Source organism: Nothobranchius furzeri, chromosome 16, assembly GCF_043380555.1.
Source record: "Nothobranchius furzeri strain GRZ-AD chromosome 16, NfurGRZ-RIMD1, whole genome shotgun sequence".
NCBI classification, from domain to species: Eukaryota; Metazoa; Chordata; class Actinopteri; order Cyprinodontiformes; family Nothobranchiidae; genus Nothobranchius; species Nothobranchius furzeri.
In genome coordinates, this window is record NC_091756.1 from 32,869,621 (window position 1) to 32,894,572 (window position 24,952).

Below are 24,952 nucleotides of genomic sequence, written 5' to 3' on the forward strand. Positions count from 1 at the left end.
TTTGATATGTGCCATGAATTTAAAATATGTTGTCCATAGATTTTAAAGACACATTTAGATGCCAAGAAAGCTCTTATTTTTGACAGACAGCTACAGTTTGTTCAGGTTTTGTTTGATGACGCTTAATGGACTCCAACTGCTTGTCTGACCAAATTTACAACCTCAAACGAGACAAGAAGAAGAAAAAATGCTGCAAGATTCGCATCTTTGTTCCAGGACAAAAGAAGGAGGAGAAAACCAGCAGCTGAAGAGATTCTGATATGACGTCATATATGCAACGTCTGATTTGTAGTCTTTTTAATTACACATCCCAAATGCATGACAGACATTGATATTTGTATTTATAATTATTTATCATTTATAATTATAATTATTTATCATTTAAATTGAAGTACAGCATGTGCATGATTCGGGGGATAAGGCAAAGTGGACCAGAGAAAACCCCTTATAGTCCCATTTACTTACATTGATTTTTCTTTTCGTTTATGGAACCCATGAGCACACAAGAAGGAGAGGAGATGCTTCATGAGTGATGTGGTTAGTAACAGCTTATGTCTGCCAGAGGGTGAAAAAACAAAAGTTAACACCGGCAACACCGGAGAACTCTGATGATGGAGTCATCATACCACAGAAGAGGATTAGGGCCACTGAAAACATAAACAAACAAAAAAAGAAAAGAAAGAGACTTTAATCTCAGAAATTTAACTTTTAACTCCAAGGATCTAAAGTGAGTATTGATAATATATTTAATCTTTTCTTAGTTAATATGTAAGTTAAGCCACTTTTTAAGTTGGTTTTAACCAGACGTTAGCTCACTAGCTAGCTGCTAAGCAAGCCATAGATCCTTAGTAGACACCACAGACAGCAGAAATAACATGTTTGGGGCTCAAAATTCATGTTGTTGACCGAGGTGGAAAAAAAAAGTAATGGAGGCTACATCACTTCCGGGTCACTGAACTGTCACTCAAGAGAAACCACTGTCCTATGGGAGAGGACTTCTCTGAAGTCCCACCCACCCAAAAGGGTTGTGTCAGAATTGCAACCAAAAACTCAGGGATTGCAAAGGAGAAAGCCAGAAAGTGTAAGTGCAAATCTGGTAGTGAGAGCAAAGCTGTGAGCAACGAGAACGAAACTAAGGAAACTGATAACAAAAACACATAGAGGCAAACAGAAAAAGGAAACATACTTTGTTACTCATTTTAAGAAGTTGATTCAGGTAGTAAGTTTTACTTTAGAAACATTTTTTTTCCTTTAGTCAATATTTTTGTTTTGTCAATTTCTTAATTTTTGTTTGACCATCAAAGTGTTTTTCTTGATCATTTTAAGAATCTGATTCAGATCGTAAGTTTTTCTTTTGAAACATTTTTTTTCTCTCTCAATGTCTTAATATTTGTTTGATCTTCAAAGTGTTTTTTTCTTGATCCTATTGGCACAAATCTAATCCCATAGCTGTTTCAACCGTGTTCCTCTCAAATTAAAGGAACATCGCGTTTTGGAAGGTTTGTCCCTCGACGAACACCATCGCCGTTAAAGACGAAAACAAAGCTGCTCCTCTCGTTGTGTAAAACATGTGAAATGTCAGTTTTACGCAGAGGTAGAGAGTGGGAAATATCTGAATCTGAGGAGAGTGATGCTGAGCAAAAATTTGGTTTAAATCGCGACGAGAGGAGCAAATCTCTCACCGCGTCACAAGCTAACAGCAATTATGCAGAAACGCAGAGTCCTGCGCGGAAACGCCGCACCAAGGAAGAGATAGAAGCGGAGAGGCAGAGAATTAAGGCGAGAAAAGAGGCGAGAGAGAGACAGAGGGCAGTTAAAGCTCAGGAGAAAGAGGAGAGGAAGCAGGAGCAGCAGAGGAGGAGAGAAGCTGCCGAGAGGGTAAACCATCTCCGGCCAGAAAACTACATCAAGCTTCTGACTGTCTGCATTGAGCCTGGTAGGTGCTGCCTTCTGGTGCTGTGGGAAAGTCGACGCTCATCCAGCAATGTACAGATTCCTTCAATCATCAAAAATATTTTATTTTAATACTAGTTTAAAGTTAGAGTTAAGTTATTTTTAGTCTGTTTCTCCTCCAAATTCTCTTTGCAATGATTTGTCAGAAAGAAAAAATATCTAGTTAATAAAATATGGAATTAAGATAAAACAAAGCAGAATAAAATTATAATTTGGTTGAATAGACTACAAAATACCACATTGACCTTCAAACAACTAAAAAAGGATGATCTGATTATCTGAATGTATAAACTTTGAGAGAGATCTAAATCTGGTTATGATTTCCACAAGCTACTGAAATAGTATAGGTATGCAGACTTATTTTATCTTTGAGCTTTTGTTTCTGCAGCTCTTTTGCAGCTAAGTGGCTCAGACCTCCTTCTGGACTCTCTGACTGCGTTGGAGTGCAGGTTTTCCATTCAAAGCCAGCAGATTGCACACAGCATCACCTGGACCAGCGACTTTGCTCAGGTAGAAAGCTGACTCATCAAACTAAAGAAAAAAACAACAATATTCTCCACTTGTCTTCACATGTGCGCAGGAGGAGGAAGGTTGGACCTCTGTGGAGGAAGATCAGATTGTTCTGGTTCTGACTCTGAATGACTTCTTGGATATCGTGATCTCAGTAAAAAAGGTGATGGAGCTTTTAAATTCCTTCCTCAGGAAGAGGGCAGCATTTACAGTGTTGTCCCCTTTGACATGTAGATGTTGGACAATCAAGCGGAGAAGAAATGGACTGTCCCTCATCCTCTTTTGGAGTGTCTCAACCAGAATCCCATGAAGGTGGTGACAATGTTGGTGATGGATGATGAGGAAGATCACAGGTCTGTGTGACTTCCTGTGCCCTAGTTTATGTAATTTCTGCAGTGGCATGCCTTTAAATTACCAGTACTGATTTACCAACAGGACAAAAGCTCATGGGGGGCATTTTCCTGAGCAAATGCTACGATCCAAACTGGTAATGGAGAACCTGGACGCAGAGGAGGTCAGTTAGGGATTAACATATTTTTTCTTGACTTACATCATCTTTTAATCAATCAAAGATACTTTATTAGTCCCAGAGGGAATTTTAGTAGGTGTTCTGTTATGTATTCCACTTCCTGGGGGGGGGGGGGGGGGGGGGTTTGTGTTCTGTGATCTTAGTTATAATTCTAACCACTATCTCTAGGTTGTTGTGTACCTCCAACTCTACCAGAACATCTCGGTTGTGTTCCTGGACAGCTGGCAGGACGTCACTGACCATGTGGGCACCATCACCAAAGCATTGTCAAAACGTCCTTTCAAGTATTGCGCCCTAAAATCCGTTTCAGTGATTGTGAAATAGACAAACTAAGGGCCGAGCTAATAAAATGTACCCCACCTCTTCCTGCAGACTCCTGACGGAGCAATCAGAGCTGCCGTTCTGTGTGGACGGTGCATGGGCTGCTGGGGTTCGCGTGGAGAGGGATGGCTCAGGGCTCGGTCAGGTCTGGAGCAGGCAGATCCAGCAGCTGAACAGAATCAGCCCTGCCATAGCCTCCGCTGTGGCTGCATCATTCCCGTCTCCTCAAACGCTTCTGCAGGTACCTCTGGCCAAACAATTCTGAATCATAAACTGTAAATAAAGGTAGACGAGGTGTCTGCCTGCTTCCACTGTGCAAAACTAAAACTAAAATATCTTGTTTTCAGCCTGTGCTGTAAAAATTCAGCAACGAACGAACAAGGGCAAAACACAATGGCAAAGTATGTTTGTCAAAAGAATACAACTCCATTATTTTGTATTATGACCTCCACATGTTTGGTTGTGCATATTTTTGCACTCTGACATGCTGAGCTTTTCTCTGCCTTAATAGCACTGCTGTTGAGTTTATAATGTTCATAAAACACGATAATAAAAAAAACACAATTATCAAAGTAATTTAGTCACATTCCACTTTGAAAGCACAACCTTAATTTGTCATGCCTACTGGCTCCTCTGGAGGCCACAAGGACAGCAACACTCATGAGCGTATGACACATGTTACATTTTTGCATCCGTAGCTTATTCTTGCTTACAGGAATGAACTTCATTTGTAACTTTTCCCTAGCTTGGCATGCCATCCATCCATTATCGGCCACTATCCAGGGTCGGGTCGCGGGGGCATAAGCCTAGGCAGAGAGAACTAGACATCCCTCTCCCCTGCCACTTGGGCCATGGCGTTCTCCAGCCAACTGAGAAAGTCCCTCCAGCGTGTCCTAGGCCTTCCCTTGAGTCTCTTCCTGGTGGGATGTGCCTGAAAAACCTCACCAGGGAGGCATCCTGACCAGATGCTCGAGCCATCTCAACTGGCTCCTCTCCATGTGCAGGAACAGCGGATCTACTCCGAGTCCCTCCCGGCTGACCAAGCTTCTCACCCTATCTCTAACGGAGGGCCCAGTCACCCTGTGGAGAAAACTCTTGCTTGTACCCACGATCCTGTTCTTTCAGTCACCACCCAAAGCTCGTGACCGTCGGTGAGGGGTAGGAACGTGGATCGACCGATAAATCAAGAGCTTTGCCTTCTAGCTCGGCTCTCTTCTTTCACATGACAGATCGGCGCAACACCCGCATCGCTTTCCCTCACTCGTGAGCAAGACCCAGAGATAAACTCCTCCACTTGGGGTAGGACCTCATCCCTGACCTGGAAAAGGCATTCTACCCTTTTCCGACTCAAGACCATGGTCTCAGATTTAGAGGAGCTGATTCTCATCCCAGCTGCGAACCGCTCCAGTGAGAGCCGGAGATCACGCTCTGATGAAGCCAACAGGACCACATCATCAGAGACCCGATCCTCAGGCCACCAAAACGGACCTCCTCAACACCTGGCTGCACCTAGAAGTCCCGTCTATAAACGTTATGAACAGAATTGGAGACAAAGGGCAGCCTTGGCGGCGTCTAACTCTTTAGAGTTACTGCCGGCAACGCGGACCATGCTAATTTTAATCAGCACTGTACTACATTGTGATTATGATTTATTTTTGCATAAATCAGCAGTCCTAACTGAAGGTGATTTTAAAACTAAACAAATTTGTTATAAATTGTGTTGCATTTGTTTAAATGGAGGGGGTGAGGCTTGAAACGTGTACTCCAGTCAGCCAAAAGGTGGCGCGTGTCTTGTCTCAGCTTCCAAGTGACAATTCTGTCTAGTTTTAGTCTTTAGTCAAATGCTACTATAGTTTGTACAGAAGATGTAACACAGATGTTTTTTTTTTGTTTTGTTTTAAAGACTTACCAGAACTTGGGATCAGAAGTGGAAAGAAAAGGAATGCTGACTGGACTCTTGGTGAAAACCGAAGGCAGAGAGAGGCGGATCGGAGCCGAGATTTCAGCCAGACTGTACCGCTGCTTCACAGCCCAGAACCCTCAACTGGTCCTGGACTAATACGGCACATTGAAAACCCAGGATCATGAAACTCCTTTTTCTCTTTGGTGCTTACAAGCCAACAACTTTTATGCACATTTCTTTGGGCTAGAAATGTAAAGAAATAGTTGTTTCCTCAGGGTGAAACCTTCAGCTACATTATTTTGTTTCTGTGTGGAAAAAAAGACAAAAAGTTCTTACATTTTTTTTATTGTGTAGAATTTCCTGAATAAGAAAGTTCATAATAAGAAGCAGAACTGTAAATAAAAAAAGAGTGAATAGAAAATCTCAATAATCTTAATTAACACAACCACAGCTCAGTTATTATAAAACACATAAATGTTAGTTTTGCAGTATCAAAACGCAGCTGGAGTCTCCCTGAGAATAACTCGGTTTTCTCCGGTCACCAGAGCCTGACGTTCCTCGTTTTAAATAAGAGTGTTTTTCAGATAAATCAGCTAGTTCTCAAGTTGGTTAAAAGTAAAGCAACGATTTAGTTAAATGTCGACTAAAGTTTGAGATTGCTCTGAGCAGACTTTGATGGCAGTGGTAGAAAAGAGCCTTTTAGAACATTTTAGAAGAAGCTGGTCATGTCCAGCGGCATCTTTTGCACTGATAGTCCTCTGGCTCGGAGCAGCAGCTGTCGTAGTCGCTGCTCGTCGGAGTGGGAGGGCAGTAGCAGGATGTGGGGTGAGTCTGATGAGATGCGAGGAATGAGTCGGGGAACAGGTCGGGGGAGGAGCAGGCACTCAAGGAGGATATGGGGCTTAGGGTGGGACTGGGAATGGGGCTTGAAGGCACGCTGGTTTCCTCCTCCTGTTGGGGGGAATCAGGGAAACATGCCTTTTCCTCTGAGGAGTCAAGAATGCTGCTGAGGTTGAAGACCCATCCCAGCTGGTTCTTGAGGAGGACACACAGACCCGGTGGCAGTGCCAGGGCATTTAATACATCAGGGCAGCAGGGCATTGTTTGGCGCAGTCGGGCACAGCAAAGGTACTGCAGGGAGGTGGGCGTGTAGCAGGAACGGATCACCTTCATGCTGCTCTTAGCTGCTGTGGAACACACCATGGGGTAGATCTTCTTGTTCTGAAGCCTGGTGGTGGCTACGCCTGTTAGGAGGAGAGAGAGGATGGAAACTGATTCAGATTATCAAGATAAAAAACTACATTTGAAACGTGTAGAATGCATGGGGGAACCATCGACATGTATACGGGGAGGAACGCACATCACCCGGGGGCTCATGGAACCTGCGATGACAAAGAAGCTTCCCAGAAGATAACACATTCTCCTCTGGTTTGATTTAGCTTAATTATTGATATAGTGGAGAAAAAAGACTCGACACCCACACAGCAGTCGGTGAAGGAGGAAATAAAACACATTTTCTAACTGCTGATGGCCCGAACATCCGGTGTTTAGGATATAGTGACCTCTAGAGGCTAAAGTGGTGTATAACAACAGCTACAAACAATACACAACACAAGATGTTGAGAAATTATGGAGGTATAGAAAAAATAAAAGAAAGGAGTGATGAATATTAGCTACTAACACATTAATGTTTAGCTCCAAATCTGCAAAACTGAGTGAGTTTTAACTATTTTGTGTTAGCTAATTTTGATATGTGGCAGCCATCTTGAAGTGTGTTGGCTCTAAAGGTTGTGGAGGTAAATCCAGTGATAACCTCCTGAAAGCTTCCACCCTGCGCGTGCAGAAAAACTCACCTATGCAATGTCGATTCTTGTAAAAAGTCAGGGTGCCGTGCCACGTGTCCAGGTGCACTCCAATGATTGATCCCTGACCGAACCGAGAAGAGAATTTCACTTTCTCCCCTTTATGCTGGAGCAAACCTAAACACACAGAAATGAGCCTGTTACTTTAATTGTGAGCTTAAAAACGCATAAAAGTCCAAACAGTTCCTTACCAGTGTAGGAAAGCCCCCAGCTGTCCTCATCATCACCCAACAGACTACCAAAGCTGTATTTGTACTTGTCCAAGTTCACCTCAGTGGTCCCTATCCCCACCATCTGCACAGAGACAAACACAAGAAAACGTCTCGCTTGATAACTGAGAGTATATTTGGATCAGACGAGTTCAGACCACTAACCATATCTGTCCCGTAGACCGGAGAGGTCATTTTGACCTCCCAGTAGTGCTGGCCGTCCGACAGCTCCTTGGTGCCACGGATGGCGGCGGTGCCACAGCTGTAGTCTGAGTGAAAGCTCACCTTCCTGTCGTCGCAGCTCAGGGAGGCTCCGGACGTCAGACAGCATTTGTCCCACACCCAGTCAAAGACTAAAACAGCATAATTATTAAATGTGTTTTCCTTATTTATGGGGGCCAAACCAACTGAAAGAGACTGGATGTGTGTCACAAATCATGGTTTTGAGTTGGGTTTTATCTGGTAACTTGTCAGGATTAATCACTGAGAGGCTGTGATCCATTGTTAGGTCACAGACCAAACCAAACTAAGTGCACCGTCATAACATGTCACCAACGTTCTAACGTTATGGTTTCTACATTACACAGGTTAAAAAAACTACAATATGGTGCCAAAGTTCATTTGTCAGTAAGTCATCTTAAAAGGTTAAAGTAATACATGAGACAGACTCATTACATGCAAAGCCAGATATTTAAGCTTTTATTTGTTATAATTGTGAGGATTATGGCTTACAGCTCATGAAAACCCAACAATCAAGAATATTGTGAAAAGGTTCAATATTCTAGACTCAAAGTGTCACACTCAAATCAGCTGATGGACCCAGAACACCTGCAAAGGGTTCCTGAGCCTTTAGATGGTCTCTCAGTCTAAGATGAATTACTGACATAAATAGACTGGCACCATATTCTCATTTTTTTTTATCTGTATTAAAATGTGTTTTCTGGAGAACTGGAGTTTGAGAAGATTTTTACATCCATTTGCATCTGATGGTGTAACAAGCTTTTAGCCATTTTATTCCATTTTCGTTTGCACTATAATCATTCAGTTTTGTGGGGGTTCTTTCCTTTTCTATTGACAAGATAAATGAACTAAAATTAAAGCGTTTTTCTGAAGAAGTGTGTTTAACCTTCTTCCCAGAATTTTCCACTAAGATTCTCTTGTATTCGGAAATGATGGCGTTAGAGCCACTCTGGCCAAATCTTGAGATAACATGCATGATCTCATGTAACATTGCAACCTTTTGCATGATCTGTTATCACATTTTAAAGAATAAAAAAAGACTTGGTGGAGTTTTTCTAATACATATGAAAACTATATATTTAACATTAAAAGACAAACCCGTTTTTTGTGCAGAAAGAAACATGACTGTTATGTAGAGCAGACGTCCACAAAGCATCACAAGCTTCCACAGTATGGTCAGACTGTGAATGTCTGTTCTTTCACAAAGCTGTCCTCACCCTGATCCTCCTCCCCACAGGAGCAGTCACTGTCGACCCTGTAGCCTCGCCCGACCTCGTCCTGCGGCACACAGTGGCAGAACGACTCCCCCGTCACCGGAGCTGTGCACGGTAGAGCCTCCAGCTTGGGTGTGGTGTGACATTTGTCCACCTCCACCTCCACTTCCAAGTCCAAGTCACTAAACTGTTTCACACAAAAAGCACATTTTAAGTCCTCAGATGTAGCCGTGCTTGATCCTTAGTAGCGAGGAGAGGGACTGGTTCTAGAATGTGAGGTTTGTTTTGAACATTTTTGTAATCCAACCAACAGCGGGGAGGCTTTTGTGGACAGCTTCTGCCAGAGATTGTACCCGGTAGAGAGGCTGAGATGAGAAAACCATCATTTAAATTCCTAAACGTGTGCGTCATGTGCTAACCTCTGATTAATTTGTGTTTTCTCCAAAAGGTTTCTACTTGTGTGTGTGTGTGTGTGATTTCCTCTGTTTACTTGTGGAGCACATCTATGATTTCACCTGTTCTAGCGACAAAACACTAGATTTAATCACTTCTTATCATCCAGAGGAACCAATTTCTTGCTCATCTAAGTGATATTTGTGATTTTCTGCACCTCTAGTCTCACCTGTGTCTCTGTCTGGCTCTGACACTCTTCGCCGTCAGTGGATTGGACATCTGTCTCCTGTCTCAGGTCACTCCAGGCCACGTGTCGAGCTCTGCTGTTTCTGCCTCTTCTCAGCATGGCAGCTCTACGGACAGCCGGCACAAGACTTGGTGACCAGCTGTCAAACATTCTGGAGGCTGTGCACTTCTTAAGGTCAGCGGTGATCTAGATCAGTGGTTCCCAAACATTTCCACTTCAGACCCAGAAAATAGCAGTTGTGAGCCCAGATATTTTTGATTTCACGACACAAAAATGCTTAAAAAGTCAAATAATTCAGGGCATAATAAAAACTGCTTCAGCTCATGTTCACTTACATCCATTTATGAGACGTTAGTGGAGTTTTTGTAACAATTATGCTAGAAATATAGCTTCAGTAATCGTTTTTCAGTTTTATTTTGACTTCTCGAAATCACCTCGAGACTGCCTGTATAGCTCTTGGTGACCCACAGTAGGGTCCTGACCCCAACTTTGGGAACCACTGAAAGATCCTAGAAAACTGTGAAATAAATCAAATTAGAATGTTTTTAGGTAGCTTTGGCTTTTAAAATCTTTTTGTACTTTTCAGTTGTGTCCGCCCACATTTTTCTTTATATTTCAAAATCCTGTCAGGCAGCTCAAAATGGGTCGGTTTGAAAATCTGTTAGTTTTGGTGCCTGGAAAGAGTCATGCTGAAGCTGCATGACATGCCAGTCAACATGAACGATCTGTGTGTCCTGGATCTCCTGCCATCTGCTCCCATATAGCACAGCTAGCAACAGGAAGTCCTTCCACACACGCTAAAACCTTTAAATCCAGTGCTTTCTACTGGAAGTCACTTGACCCAACATATAAGTCAGAAATCACAGAAAAGACCAATCTTATTCAACAAACTGCCACATTTTACACTAGAGGTGTAACAGCTGGGTTATTTAGTGAAAAGAAAAAACAGGAATGGCATCATTTTTAGACGTCTGAGTCTAATATCAATTTTTAAAAATCTTAGCTAATTTACTAAATGCAGAGTTCTGTTTATCTGATAACCAACCTCTATGTTGCATAGATTTAACAGATGTAATAGATTCATTTTAAAACGCTGAACTAGGGATGGACAATATATCGACATCAACAAATCGGTATTGGTTCGATAAATAAAACCGGGCCGATATTAACAACCGATAGTTTTTCCATCTTGTCTCCATTTGTTTGCCTGTTTCAGAGGGTGATGGGGTGACGTGTAATTGTTTAGTCGTGTGAACAGTGATTGTAATCATCTCAGAAGTGTAAATGTGTGTGGTGTGTGTACATAATAATGTAAATTCAGCTTTAATAATTTTCATTTTATACAAAATTGCTGATTTTAGAAGCGTTGGTGTCAGTATATCGGTTATCGGCCATAACAAGGATATTAATATCGGATATTGGTATCGGCCCTAAAATGTCATATCGGCGCATACACTGACCCCATTCTGTCCCTCGACCTGATGGAAATATTTCTGTTAATTCCAGTCCTGAACACAGCAGCTGGTTGCTGCTTCACAAACAGGTGCAGTGGATGGCTGCCCATTAATTCAGATTAGTCAGTCTAGAGCAAGTCTCATTTTAATTGAGCCTTACCCCATATCTTCTGAATGCATCAGCTGGAGGTTTGAGTATGGACAGAACACTGGTGAGTCAGTGTGCTCAAGGATATAGGAAATAAATTTAATAAACTCAAAGGCAGCTTTATTATAACAACTAAGACACAAACATTTAAGATGTTGTAGTCACTTTTAACTGTCCCGCTGCAGAATCGTACCTTCTAGTCACAACTTCACAGCTGCAGCGAGTTCTGCAAAAGTTCTGCTTCATCCTAAAACACTTTAAAGCACATGGTAACATTTGTGAGTCTATGCTCTTACCTTAAACTGGTCTTCTTATGCAGTCTAGCAGTAGCTCATTCGCCTTTCTGTGCGTCTGTGTGACAGCTGCAGTGAGCACCCTGCCCCACTTCCACACAGGATAGACGTAAACACAACCTTTGTGTTCCCATTGGATGAAACCTTTGTGGGGGAGGAGTTTGTGTACATCTTATTATTGCTTACGTCTGCTGCTCAATGACGCATCATGTGAGATGTGCTGACCTGAACATATTTTAACAACAAAACAACACTTTATACACAACAAAACGTGATATAAAATAATTTCTAAACGTATAATTTGTGTTATCCTTTGATGAATCAGCTGCAAAAGAATTTCAAATAAAATCGTGCTGAAAACTAAGAAAAAGTATCAGTTGGTGTGTAATCTACGGAAGCGTATTACTCTTCTTCCAACCATCGAATCTTAAATATTTTACAGTATGAGACGCACCTGAATCTATCATTTTCAAAACTAGTTTCTTATTGGTTGCATTTTTTTAAAGGCGGGGCCAAGATGCAGCATGAGCTGTGTGATTGGTGCGTGACTACGTACAGGAAGTGTTCTGTTACCGAACTCGTGTTAGCCCTAAATCTAAAATATGGAACAGAATAATGGTAGGTGGAGGATGTTTATCAAATAGAAACAAAATAAGTCCGGATTTCTTCTGAAATTTGTCAATTCTTACATTATCTGTTTAATTTTATGCCTAAAAAAGTCGAAGTATCTTATTAGCTTCAGCTAACTAGAGCTCCTTAAGATTAACTTGCTCTTAATTATCAAAGTGAAATGAAAGAGTTTATTGTTGTTATTATTTCGTCTCAGTTCATTGTTTCTTGTCATTGTGACGTCTTGGTTTTCTTTGCCTCACGTCAGACGGGAACTTGTCCCAGGTTCGTCATGTTGTTCTGGTGTTATCAGGGAAGGGAGGCGTGGGGAAGAGCACCATCACCACAGAGTTAGCCCTGGCTCTCAGACATGCTGACAAAAAGGTGAGCATATATCACATCTGTTTTTTTTTTTTTTTAACTCTGGTGACTCAGAGATGTCCTCATCTCATGGTTAGAGCAGCAAGTCATACCTTTCAAACATAAGTGTTCATGTCACCACCAATAACTTGTTTTCACCAATGCATTTCTCTCCAGGGGTGTCCCACAAATCTCCATACTTGGTCCTGTTCTTTTTCCACGGATTTTATCACTTTTACGTTTAAACATTGGGCACAGTAATTGCATACCGCTTTTTTAAACGCTGCTCGGTGTGCAGTTTTAATTATCAATTGTTTTTTATTACATGTTTTTACTTTTCTGAAGTGGTAGTGTGTGGGATGTACGTGACCCCCCCAATGCCTCCGCTCACCTGTAGCCCTGGCTGTGACAGCTGTCTCAACCTCACTCGAAGAGTCCTTGAACTAGAGCAGAGGATTACAACTGTTCAGCAGACCCAGGAAAATACAAGCAACTCTGTTGTTATCCTGGGCCGGACCTTCTCCACTGCCACTAGCGCCCAACTGGCTGATACGGTTCCCCTCTAGCATGACGAGGTTACGGAGCGGGGATCCACCATAGGGTCACTGACCGGACTTGGGGTTCCGAATGCCCATGCCTCCCCTGCAGCAGAGGACGATCGCTGGTTTCAGCAGGGGGCGAAGCCTAAAGTCCCGACCAGCTCCACTCCAGTCATGTCGGGCGCCTGGTCCACAGTTGCGTCCAGCCGCGGTAGGGGAGCCCGGGGCGCTTGCCACCTCTCTCCTCCCTCCCGCCTGCCCAGGAGGCACCTGTTTGGGGCAGATGGGTTCCATCTAAATAGACAGGGTACCCGTGCCCTGGCAATGAGTTTGGCATGTCCACGACCCCCACTATCCACCACGCCATGCCCTGCTGCCCCCGCCCTCTCCACCCCGTCCTCCCACTCAACCACACCCTGATGTCCAGCTGGTCCCTGCTCCTATGACCCCAGCTATGATTTTAACAGTAACTCAAATATTGGACTTGGACCTCACACCAGCTCACTAATTCCTGTCATTATCAGCAGAGAGTGACCTAATCACCCTAAACCAAACAAACGCAACTACAGTAATCTTAAACACTTACCGATAGTTCCACAATCATACTGTCACTTCCTCTCCAGTTACCATTACTATGGCACTTTTAAATGTCCGCTCTCTGCTGAATAAAACTTTTATTATTAATGATTTGATTTTAGATTACAACCTGGATGGTTTATTTTTAACAGAGACCTGGCTGAGTGCAGATGCCCCTGTTGTTCTCACAGAGGTTTCCCCACCTAATTTTAATTTGACTTATTCTACAAGGAGCAGCAAAAAGGAGAGGCGGTACTGCCTTTATAATCTCAGCAACACTTAACGCCAAACCTGTTTCATTTGATAATTTTAGCACTTTTGAATACAATGTAGCTGTTTTTGGGACTCCTCAAATTCTATGTGTCACAGAAAAAGTCATCACAAAAAAAGCACATCTTTTATAGAAGGATTTTCTCAAAGTTTTTATCAAACTTACACAACTCTTACGACCAAATAATTTTAGCCGGTGATTTTAATTTACGTGTGGATTATCCTCTAGACCCTTTATCGACTGATTTTTGAAATATTCTTAATTATATGGATTTTAGCCAACATGTCACACAGCCAACTCACAACAGAGGGCACACCCTAGACTTTGTCATCACGTATGGCCTGTCTACCCGTGTGCTCTCTGTTGTTGACTTGGCTCTCTCTGACCACTATTGCGTGTTTTTTAATATCACCGGTTTCACCCAGCGGGAGACCTCCATGAGAACTGTCAGGAAACCTCATCTAACCCCTGAAGTGGCTGCAGGTTTTATTGATATCTTAGGAAAGATACCTCCTATTGCTTTACCTGCTCCCTGTGATTTTATAGTGAACGATTTTAACAGCAGGCTTCAGTCCACCCTTGACCGTCTGGCTCCACAAAAAATTAAAAAGATACAGCCTAGACTTACATTACCATGGAGGAACAAATCTCTCAGAACACAAAAGAAGAACTGCAGGGTGGCAGAGAGAAAATGGAGAAAAAACTAAATCACTATAAACTATCAGATATACAGAAAAACTCTAAAGTCATACAACAACACCGTAAGGAACTCAAGGTATGCATACTTCTCCAAAATCATCTCAGAAAATAAAAATAATCCTAAAATCCTGTTTTCCACTTTCAGTAAAGTTTTTAACAAAACCCCTGATGCATCTCAGAAAACACCATCAAACTCTCTGTGAGGAGTTTGCAGACCACTTCAGAGGGAAGGTACACACAATCAGATGCAACATTTTATCCTCTCACAGTGACATGGTTTTATTGAAATCTGAGTGTGTACCTTTACCAGAGGAAACACAGGACAGTTTTGTCCTGGTTGAGGCTGAAACTCTAGATAAAGTTTTCTCCTCGGTGAGGCCCACCACATGTCTTTTAGATCCAGTTCCTACTTCGTTTTTTAAGCCATGTTATGAATATTTTAGAGATGAAATTTTAACCATGATGAACTGTTCTCTTCAAACAGGGGTCTTTCCTGCTGCCTTTAAAGGGGCGGTGGTGAGGCACCAGTTGAAGAAGAGAAACTTAGATTTTAGCGATTTTAACAACTTCAGACCGATGTCTAGCTTACCATTCTAAAGTAAAACTTTAGAAAAGCTTGTTTTAATCCAGCTTAATGATTTTATTAATGGACATAATGCCCTTGAGAAATTTCCGTCTGGTTTTAGAGTAAACCGCAGCACTGAGACAGTCCTTTTAAGAGTTTTAAATGACGTAAGAATAAATTATGATGCACAGAAAGTGACTGTTCTGGTTCTACTGGATTTAAGCGCTGCCTTTGACACAGTGGACCACAACATTCTTTTAACCCGGTTAAAACACATCAGCCTCTGGTGCTGTCCATAAATGGTTTACTTCGTATCTCACAGACAGGACTTTTATGGTAAGTCTAGATACCTTCTGTTCTAAGGCCTGTGAGATTACATGTGGTGTGCCCCAGGGTTCGATTTTAGGCCCAGTACTTTTTAATCTTTATTTGCTTCCACTTGGTGGCGTCATCAGGCGACACAGAGTGCAATTTCACAGTTATGCAGATGATACACAGTTGTACATCTCTATGTCTCCCGATGACCATTGGATGCCCTTTTTAATTGTATTTCGGTTATTGAATCCTGGATGGCAGAAAACTTTCTCCAGCTTTACCGGGACAAAACCAAAGTTTTAGTCATCGGTCCTGAGACCCAGAGAGAGAAACTTTTACCAAAGCTACAGTCACTAACACTAACTTAATTCGTCTTCTCAAGTGAAGAACCTGGGTGTGATTTTTGACTCTGAGCTAACTTTTATCCCCCACAATAAGAACGTTACAAAAATAGTTTTTTATCACCCGAAAAACATCGCCAGAGTCCGCCCCTTTTTCTCTCTGGCCGATACAGAGACGCTGATGCACGCTTTTATCACCAGTAGAATTGATTACTGTAATGCCCTGCTTTCTGGTCTTCCCAAAAAGAGCACCTCAGGCTTACAACTCCTACAAAATTCAGCAGCTCGTGTCCTGTCTAAGACCAGGAGGCAGGAGCACATTACACCTGTCTTAAGCAAGCTGCATTGGCTTCCTGTACGTTTCAGGATAGATTTTAAGGTTCTTTTAATGGTTTTTAAATGTCTTAACGGTCTTGGGCCTTCTTAACTCTCAAAACTGCTTCATAAATACGAGCCTTCGCGGTCCCTGCGCTCCTCTGGCAGCCATCTCCTCGTCATTCCAAATGTCAGGACACACTCCCAAGGCGAGGCATCCTTTCAGTTTTATGGCCCTCACCTCTGGAACAGTCTGCCAGAGGACCTCAGGGCCGTAGAGAATGTTCTTGTTTTTAAGGCCAGGCTCAAGACTCACCTTTTTAGTATAGCTTTTAGTTGATTTTGATCTATTTTAGCCTGTTTTACCATCTTTTATATAATTTATCAGTGTTTTATTACTTACTCTTTTAATTAAAAGACATATTTTCTTATTTATTTTAAATTGCAATAATTATTAGTTTTAACCAGTATTGATAAGCTGTTGTACAATATTTTTATAAATGTAATTATATGTTTCTACTTGGTTATCTTTTATCAGTGTGTTTTATTTAGATTTTTATTTATCAGCTGTTTATGTTGAATTTGTTTCTTAACTTATCTTAGTCTCATTAGTAAACCAGTGTTTCGTCTGTGGGGGCTGGCTGGCCCGGGGGCAGCGGTGGAATGTGGCGGCCGGGGTGCTTCTCGTGCCTCCTCTTGCCCGGGCTGCTGCTGCCGATCCTGCTGCTCCCGGTGCAGTTGGCTCCTTTGATGGCGTTTCCGTCTTCTTAGTGCCTACTACACCTGCACTCAGCCAGCTGCCCTTTCTCTTTTTTACGTGTGTGTGTGTGTGTGTGTGCGTGTGTGCGTGCGTGAGTGCGTGAGTTTGTATCTGCTTGGGATAGGATTGAGGGTGGGAGGAGGGAGATACAAAGGGGATCGCTTATGTGAATCTGTGTGGGTGGGAAACCGACTGCTTTCTGGTTGTTTTGAATATTGTAAAGCACTTTGAGATGCATTTGTGTGAAAAGCGCTTCATAAATACATTTGATTTGATTTCCACATGCATAGCTCCTTTGAGTGCAATATTCCAGAAACACTTTATTCAGTTTTGTGTGGGTGACTCACCAGGTGTCGGAACTATCCTGTGTCTCTTTGATTTTCTTACTGGCATGAGGAAGTGGATGACCTTGGGTATGTTAGTTAGAATGAAATGGAATTCATGCTGTTAGACAGCCTGTATTGATCTCTCCTCACAGGCTCCTTATGATACAACTCTTATCCCATATTCTGGTGTATTAATGGATAATTTCCTTAAATGTGGGTCTGGTTCAGTCGGGATGAAATCTTTCATTCATTCAGGTGGTTGTCAAAATCTAAACCAGTTCTGTTGAAACACAACCTCTACAGGCCGGTCTTTTGAACGTCTCTTTGAGGTCCTTTATGAGTCCGGTCACTAGTAGCCCCCTCTTTTAGAGTCCTGCTTTTAAACCGTCACAGCTGTATGCTTTTTGTGTTTTCTTGTTGATTTTAATGTTTTCATTCTTTTATACTTAAGGTATTTGGATGTTTTACGTCATGCAGCACTTTGGTCAACCTTTGTTGTTTTTTTACGTGTTATGCTGGGATCTTTTTCAGGCAGATTGCTACAAAAAGTTTACTAAACTCTTGTGCTCATCAGGTCGGCATCCTGGACATTGACCTTTGTGGGCCCAGTATTCCTCGCATGCTGAATGTAGGCCGGACTGAGGTGCACCAGTGTGACTCAGGCTGGGTACCAGTCTACACTGATGCCCAGAAGAGCTTGGCACTTATGTCCATTGGTTTTTTACTAGAAGACCCAGATGAAGCTGTGGTTTGGAGGGGACCAAAGAAAACAGGTATGTTTACCTATCAAAGCAAGTATAAGTCATTGTCACTTTGACAAGTTCTTATAAGAATAAATACATGATGAAAGAGCTTTAGTCACTGCAAATCACCGAGCTGCTTTATTTTCTGTACTGAATCTTTTACCCAACAGCTTTGATTGGCCAGTTTGTGTCTGATGTTGCATGGGGGGAGCTGGATGTGCTGCTGGTGGACACTCCACCTGGGACGTCTGATGAACACATGGCTGTCTTGGAAAACCTTAAAAAGCATCGAGTGGATGGAGCCATTTTGGTCACCACACCTCAGGTAAACAATACGAGTCACAGAGCTAAGTTTACATTAGAGGTGACGCAGCTTTCAACACCGCAACAACTGTCACCTCAAATGTTCCTCATCTTAATGCCTGGAAGTCATTTATTTCTATTTTAGCGCTCACGTGAACCACTTGTGTGTTTAAACTTGAATGATGCAAAATGAGATTTTTATTGTATGTTGACACAGGCAGTGTCAACAGGGGACGTGAGGAGAGAGATCACCTTCTGTAAGAAGACGGGTGTTCGAATCCTGGGAATTGTAGAGAACATGAGTGGTTTTGTTTGTCCACACTGTTCTGTGAGTGATCCAACCTAATAAGAACCATCCACTAATGCAGTCTGGATGTGTTACTCTGGTAATCTTGTCCTCTTACAGGAATGCAGCAACATATTCTCAAAGGGTGGTGGTGAAGAGCTGGCCAAGCTAACTGGATCAGTGTTCTTAGGTGAGCAGTGATAATAGATGTAATGTCAGCCTGTCACAACCAGGTGTCCTCACACACGTCCCTCAGCCCACTTCCGATTCTCACTTTTGCAACTGTAGGGGTGTTTGCGTTACAGCCAGGCTGTTGAAATGGCTCATCCTGATTCTGTTGCAGCAGAAGTATAAATATAAACTACTAGAGAGGGATCAGACACCTCATTCATTCTTGATCGAGCTGACAGATGAATGCTTTTCCACAGATGTTACAGATCAGTCTAGTTTTATGATAAAAATGTAGCCTAAGGCATTTATGCCCACTGATACACAGCTGACTGGTAATTGTCTCTATTTAAGGTTCGGTACCACTGGATCCACTTCTCAGTGCCAGCTTAGAGGAGGGAAAAGACTTCACACAGTCCTTTCCTGACAGCACCACGTTCAACTCCATCAGCAGAATTTGTCAAACTCTGCTCAAGAGTCTAGAAACAGACTGAGTTTGTTTGCAGCTTATTGGTAATTTTGCAGAAATAAAGATGTTTGTTTTGCTTAGCTAAAATAAAAGGTGATCATGTTGGCCTCCTGTGTTCCTTTAACTCATGAATAAAACAGGCTTTCTGTGCTGTTCATGGTGTAAACATAACAGAATGAAACTAAACGAATGCAGCAGAGCAGCAGCTAGGCTAAGCTTTAGCAGTTGTGCATCATTTTAGGTCATGCTGCCAATGTTGGGAGTTAAAATGGTCACAGGAAAATACAGTACTGAAAACACATTTGTGCATTTGGAAGTCAGTCAAACGTTGGAATCTTTAATTGTGAAAACGTTGATACATAGCTTCGATATCAGCGCTTGTACAGGATTTAAGACAGCTGTTTCAGTTAAACGCTTCAGCAGTGCCATTTCTCGTGAATTAACTCCAGATCAAACAGGTCCAGAATGGTTACACAAGCCAAATGTCCCAATGCTTACTGCATAAAGCAAATTTCTCTAAAGTAATTTTAAATCTGTTATGATGTATTTTTAGTCTGGATTAAATCTTCTGAAACAAGCCTGCTCTGCAAGATTATAATCCCACAGCATGAAAACACTGAACCCCATGCAGGATTGGATGGCTGGAATGAGGACGAGATGAGGTACAGCCACAGATGGAGACGAAGTCGTGGAGATGGAATGTGGAAATTACACTTGTGAGACCCAACACAGGGCACGCGCACACACACATACACACCTTTAATGCAAACAGCAGTACTACATGGAAAAAAAACACTGAAGTTTGAAAATATTTGCGTTTGATCAGAAAACAGCTACACACACAACTCCCACTCCACCAGCAACATACTAAAGGCAGTCTTATTAAACCAAGAATTAGATCCAGAGGAATTCCAACCACTTATCACAATTAACCCACAGTGCATTAAATCTATCTATATAGATATTTATGTCTGTATATATATTTATATATGTATATATCATGGACAATTAGAGTTTTGCTGCATTTTAACAGTTCAATGAATAATTTCTTATAAATAAAATCAGCGGAAAACAAAATCTGAAGTCCATACACGTTGCTCTTTACGGTTAGATCCTCAAGATTAATTCAGATATTCTTACAACTCCCACGTAGATTATGGGAGAAAAAAAGCTGTGTGGCCCTTTGGTCAGCTCTCTAAGACCAGAAGCCCAGCTGTCAAAGCTGGCTTCAAAGCCTGAAATAAGTGGAGGGAACAAAAAAATCATTTCCTTAATCTTTTTTTGTTTTAACACGCACACACACACACACACACATACATACAAGACAGACAAATCACTACATTGCGCATTTACAAGTTGACTATCAAACTGGGACAACTGTACACATTGTTGAGAAAAGACCATACTTATGGAGCCATTTGAATCATTTTTTTCTCCACCTTCATTTCTTTCATCTTGCATGGCAGATTTTATCTTTAAATTTTTTCCCCACTCTCCGTTTACACACACTTTATCTCCAGCAGCAAAACAAAGAACCACTCTTGTAGTGGAGACGTTTGGGTGTTTACTTTGTGGACAGAATGAGGGCAACAATGAGGCCGTAAAGACCCAGGACCTCAGCAAAAATCAAGATGAGAATCATGCCCACAAAAAGCCGCGGCTGCTGAGCTGTACCCCTCACGCCTGCATCGCCCACAATGCCGATGGCGAAGCCTGCTGCCAGCCCACTGAGGCCCACGCTCAGTCCAGCTCCGAGGTGGAGGAAACTCCTACAGAGACACGGACACAAGCATTAGTTAGCTAAACGACACAGACTGTTAGATAACCTGGGCTAATGAAAGTCTGTGAACTATTAAGGTAACAAGAAAGCATAAATTAAATTCTGACTGAATTTATGAATGATCAGTAATTATTTCAGTGTGTGAGATGAGGTAGTTTCCAGGTAAATATGCACAGTACGAATCCCGGGGGGCTGGTCATTACCACAACAAACATTTGGTGGGACGAACTTTGAAGATGAAATAAAAGAGGGTGTTAAGACAACAGCTGGACCCACTTGTATAGAGTAATCTTGTCCGAGATGTTGTTGGCGATCAGCACAGCTACCACCAGGCCGTAGATGGCTATAATACCAGCCATGACCACAGGGATAATAGACTTCATGATGAGCTCCGGCCTCATCACAGACATTGCAGCGATACCTGTGCCGCTCTTCGCTGTGCCATAGGCTGCTCCCAAGGCTGGAGGGAGAGATCCAAGACAACTTGTTACACGTGTTCATGGATACGATACAGATTGGCAGACAGCTGACAGAAACCAAACGACACTGATGATTAATAAAGCAGAAGTGAAATAAGAAATGGAGAAAGAACTGTCAGACTCTGGTTCCCTAAAAAATCCAGCATGGGTCAACTCTGGGGATTCCTCCTGCTGCCACACCGCCGCTTGTAAACGCTTTATCTTCTCTCACAAAACCCATGTCATCCTACAAATGTCTTTGCTGTATGGATGTGATGTTTAATCACTGCCACTAAACTGCTTTAATAAACAGGACTTTTTACACAGCAAATCTGGAATCAGAAGGGAACTAGCTAGTGTTTCTGATGCAGCAAGTGTGTGGAGTTCACTTTGTACAAGAATCAGTGCAACATGACAAAGATGATAAAAGGCTCATCAATAGGCGTAGCTTTGTAGTCCTGATGACGTTCTCTCACACGTGGCACTAGCAGTCAATCACAAAGATTCAGAAACGATAAATAAAAACATCTACCATCTACTAACCATTAACTCTGGTTGACAAACTGCAGGTGAAATAAAAAGCTGCTAGCATCAAGCTACACCCGCCAGGAACCCGACAGGTTATTATTCAGAGAGACTGGTTTGACAAGGTTCCTCGGCACTGTACTGAAAAACCGACAAAGCAGGGTAGAAAAAGTGCTGATGTGGTTAGTTATCCGAATGATTGGGCTGTGCTGGCTCCTATACTTAATATAAACATTTGTTTGAGTTTTAATGCTGTTTGTTTCGGAAGTCAAACACAAATGATAAACATATTTACTTATTTTTAAAAGAGCCATCAACTCAGTCTGGGAAGGTCATCGTTTCCCAAAAAACAAGGATGATGATTGCATGTGAAAGTGTCCAGAGACATGGAAGAGTCTGGGGTGTCCTGCAGCAGGCCCGTGACGTTCTGGTGAACCACACAACTACCTGAGAGGCTTTCTGGCAGAGCGGATCTTTAAATGTGCACGTGGCACCCGGCCATGTTCCTTTCCATTTCTAGTGATGTATGACCAGACTGATGCCATCAGGACAAGTTAAATCACTCCAGCTCATCTAAGGAGATTTGCCAGAATGCAACTGGCCTCTGCTTTTGCTAACCTCTACAAAAGCAAAAGACAGCCTTACATCTAATCTGAATTATGTACACAAGTCACACTATCTGCTGTACCTACAGCAGCCGCAGACAAAAATGACCAGTTGATCTTATTTTAGGAGAGACTTTGTCATTTAAACAAACAAAGGCTAAAACGGACAGCGTGGAAAACTTTGACTTTGTTTTGAGGTGTCCTTTTTTAAACCATCCATCAACACTTTCACATTACTCACAATAAGGCAGTTATGTCTCTGCCTGCCTATTGCCTCACAGGCATGGTCTAACTTAGTGGTTGGTATATGATGACAGAAGAGACAACACACAGATCTTTTAATTGTTGCTGTGTACCAGCAAGTCAAAGACTTGATGCGTGGGGGGGTTCTCCATCCCAATCCTCTTTTGCCATTTGTCTTTCTTTATCCCTGATGAATATTCAATATGGGATGCCTCGTGACATCTCTTGATGTCAGAGGAGGTGGTTCCTCTAGCAAGGGATGATCTTACATGCTAAAGTCCACACACCAAAGAGAAGACTGCTCTGCTCTGAAATGTAGAGGGAAGAGACGGATATAAACACGCTACTCATACACTAGACATTTAAAACGGCACACTAGCTGTAAAATGTGGAAATTTACCAGGCACAGAAACTGCTGACCTATTTCTATTGCATCAGAAGGTACAAACTCTGAAAAATCCAAATCTAGGGAAACTAAAAACGAGAGAAACTGTGGAAACATTTTGCATGGTTCTGCCACAAATATAAACAGGACTGCTCCTATGTTAAAAGCACTACTTGTTCCATTTGAGTTGTTCGAGTCAGACTTCTAAATCCCCCCATCAATTTCTTCATGCAAGAGAAGCCACGAACCAGTTATTTGCAACATCAGTTTATGACGATACCCGGCTCTACAAGTACTTCATATCCGAAGCCCGCATCATTAACTATCCGTGTTCATCCCACCACCATCACATCCCTTCTTCCTGCCAGCATGATCCCCTCCCTACCAGCTGTCACTCCTTCAGCATCACAGAGCGGCTAGTGCCACAACCAGCGTGCCACTTCCCATTAATGCACATTAAACTTCTTTAGGTACAAGCACCTCCTGAGCTGTTCCAGGGAAAAGGAGATAAATAGCCCATCTTGCATTAATAAGTTAGAAGTTTTAGGTATGAAACATGTAATGTCTGCTATGATCTGGGGGGCAGCTTACTTTCATAATTTGCCATCTCCAACTTCCTTAATACTCAAGTTTCATCCAAAGTACAATGTTCAATTAGCAGATTGCAAGTTTCACATCAGTCACATATTAGCACTTTCTGTAGGTTCTGCCTTGAGTTGATAGAAAAAGTGCAGTGGTGGTTGTGGGATCTATAAACAGGTACTTAACTACATAAAAAAAATTTAAAGTCCACTGGCTGTGTAACTAAAATCTTTATACAAAGACTATAACTACCTTAGGGATAATATAACCAAGACATATTTAGGAGAAATACAAAAACACGTGAGTCTTTATTTTGAACAAATTTACTGCTAAATAGTTACAAGTTTAAATGTGGATTTGAAAGGTTCAGTAGCTATATGAGCAAGTCAGAAGTCTCATCATGTGATGATCATGTGACTTTCTGTTATTCGTTCAGTAAAAGGGAAGTCAACCAGGTGATAACGGTTTCCAGTGGCCATTTAAATGGCAATTATTAGGGTTTTTTTACATATATATTTTAGTTCAAAAGCCACACCAACAACTGTATTTAATATTTCACGTGACACATACTTTGGTAATACAGCTTACGTGGAACCGCGTTAGCATAAGTTTTAATTGAACCAGGTTGTTTTTAATCGTTTTTGATGGTTTTACTCGCACTTTGTGACATATTCAACATTAAAGCAGCGAGGAAAAGGAAATCAGTCTAATGGGCTCCAACTGAAGGCTCGTTGCAAGCTAGCTGTCTAAGGACAAAAAATTAAATCGTGTTGAATGTAAAAGTAAATCTATTATAGCTTATTTTAAGTAATATTCCCCTGTTCTGACCAGATAAATGTTTCTTTTACCCTTATACTTTAGTTTCAGTTGCAGCCGAAAAAAGCTAACGTCAAAGCTAGCTTACGTAGCTCCCAACAACTAGTTAACCAACTCCACCAGCCCTTACTGGGGTTACCGATAGATTTTCTAACCGATAATCCCACAATGTGAACGTTAAGCAGGTAAGGCCACTATCTTACTCAACAAAGCCTACAAAAATGACAGCGCTGAAATGTTAGCATCAGAGTAGCTACTAGTGAGCTCCGCGGTTGGCAGTGCCTCCTCGTGGGATTTAAACACATGTAAAACATTAAAAATCATTCACACCGATAACTAGTTAAAACATCTTAAAATGAAATGAAAGAGTCATATTTACCGCTGAACACCATAGCTGCGGAGGCACCCATCACTGCGAAGAACGGTGAGTATTCGGGGCTCGACATTCTTTCTGGCTATAAAAATAAATATACAAAACTAACAATGACTGATTGGGCAAAATAAAATAATAAATGGCACTTCACGGGAAGTAATTGAAGGCCACGGGCTGGAAATGCGACAACGGGTAAAGCAGAAACCGTCTAATCAGCTAACTAACAGAGTAAAAGGAACAGTCACGACTCTTCAGATAAATACC

General features: G+C 42.0%; 4 protein-coding genes across 6 annotated transcripts; 2 read left to right on the forward strand and 2 right to left on the reverse strand.

The window, feature by feature from the left end:
* Positions 1-1,480: 1,480 nt before the first annotated feature.
* eme2 (essential meiotic structure-specific endonuclease subunit 2) lies at positions 1,481-5,544 on the forward strand. Its single transcript, XM_015963375.3, has 8 exons — positions 1,481-1,936; positions 2,342-2,463; positions 2,534-2,626; positions 2,698-2,816; positions 2,899-2,977; positions 3,161-3,276; positions 3,365-3,554; positions 5,217-5,544. The coding sequence occupies exons 1-8, from the start codon at positions 1,576-1,578 to the stop codon at positions 5,370-5,372; spliced, it is 1,236 nt and encodes a 411-aa protein (XP_015818861.1). The 5' UTR covers positions 1,481-1,575; the 3' UTR covers positions 5,373-5,544.
* A 171-nt stretch (positions 5,545-5,715) lies between these two features.
* Positions 5,716-11,367, reverse strand: spsb3b (splA/ryanodine receptor domain and SOCS box containing 3b). Of its 3 annotated transcripts, none has more exons than XM_015963374.3 (7): positions 11,280-11,367; positions 9,364-9,487; positions 8,745-8,928; positions 7,453-7,640; positions 7,270-7,372; positions 7,070-7,195; positions 5,716-6,460 (listed from the first exon to the last, which is right to left on the reverse strand). In XM_015963374.3, the coding sequence occupies exons 2-7, from the start codon at positions 9,478-9,480 to the stop codon at positions 5,940-5,942; spliced, it is 1,239 nt and encodes a 412-aa protein (XP_015818860.3). In that variant the 5' UTR covers positions 9,481-9,487; positions 11,280-11,367; the 3' UTR covers positions 5,716-5,939. The 3 variants fall into 3 exon arrangements, with proteins under 3 accessions (XP_015818860.3, XP_015818859.3, XP_054605129.2); XM_015963373.3 differs by having other exon boundaries at positions 9,364-9,595; positions 11,280-11,364; XM_054749154.2 differs by having other exon boundaries at positions 9,364-9,567; positions 11,280-11,362.
* Positions 11,368-11,790: 423 nt separating this feature from the next.
* On the forward strand, positions 11,791-19,028 carry nubp2 (nucleotide binding protein 2 (MinD homolog, E. coli)). The gene is made up of 7 exons (XM_015963370.3): positions 11,791-11,894; positions 12,154-12,269; positions 17,527-17,725; positions 17,866-18,020; positions 18,216-18,326; positions 18,405-18,474; positions 18,807-19,028. Exons 1-7 carry the CDS (start codon positions 11,879-11,881, stop codon positions 18,944-18,946), a joined length of 807 nt encoding a protein of 268 aa, XP_015818856.3. The 5' UTR covers positions 11,791-11,878; the 3' UTR covers positions 18,947-19,028.
* Positions 19,029-19,665: 637 nt separating this feature from the next.
* Positions 19,666-24,952, reverse strand: atp6v0cb (ATPase H+ transporting V0 subunit cb). The gene is made up of 3 exons (XM_015963372.3): positions 24,695-24,952; positions 20,978-21,161; positions 19,666-20,690 (listed from the first exon to the last, which is right to left on the reverse strand). Exons 1-3 carry the CDS (start codon positions 24,759-24,761, stop codon positions 20,486-20,488), a joined length of 456 nt encoding a protein of 151 aa, XP_015818858.1. The 5' UTR covers positions 24,762-24,952; the 3' UTR covers positions 19,666-20,485.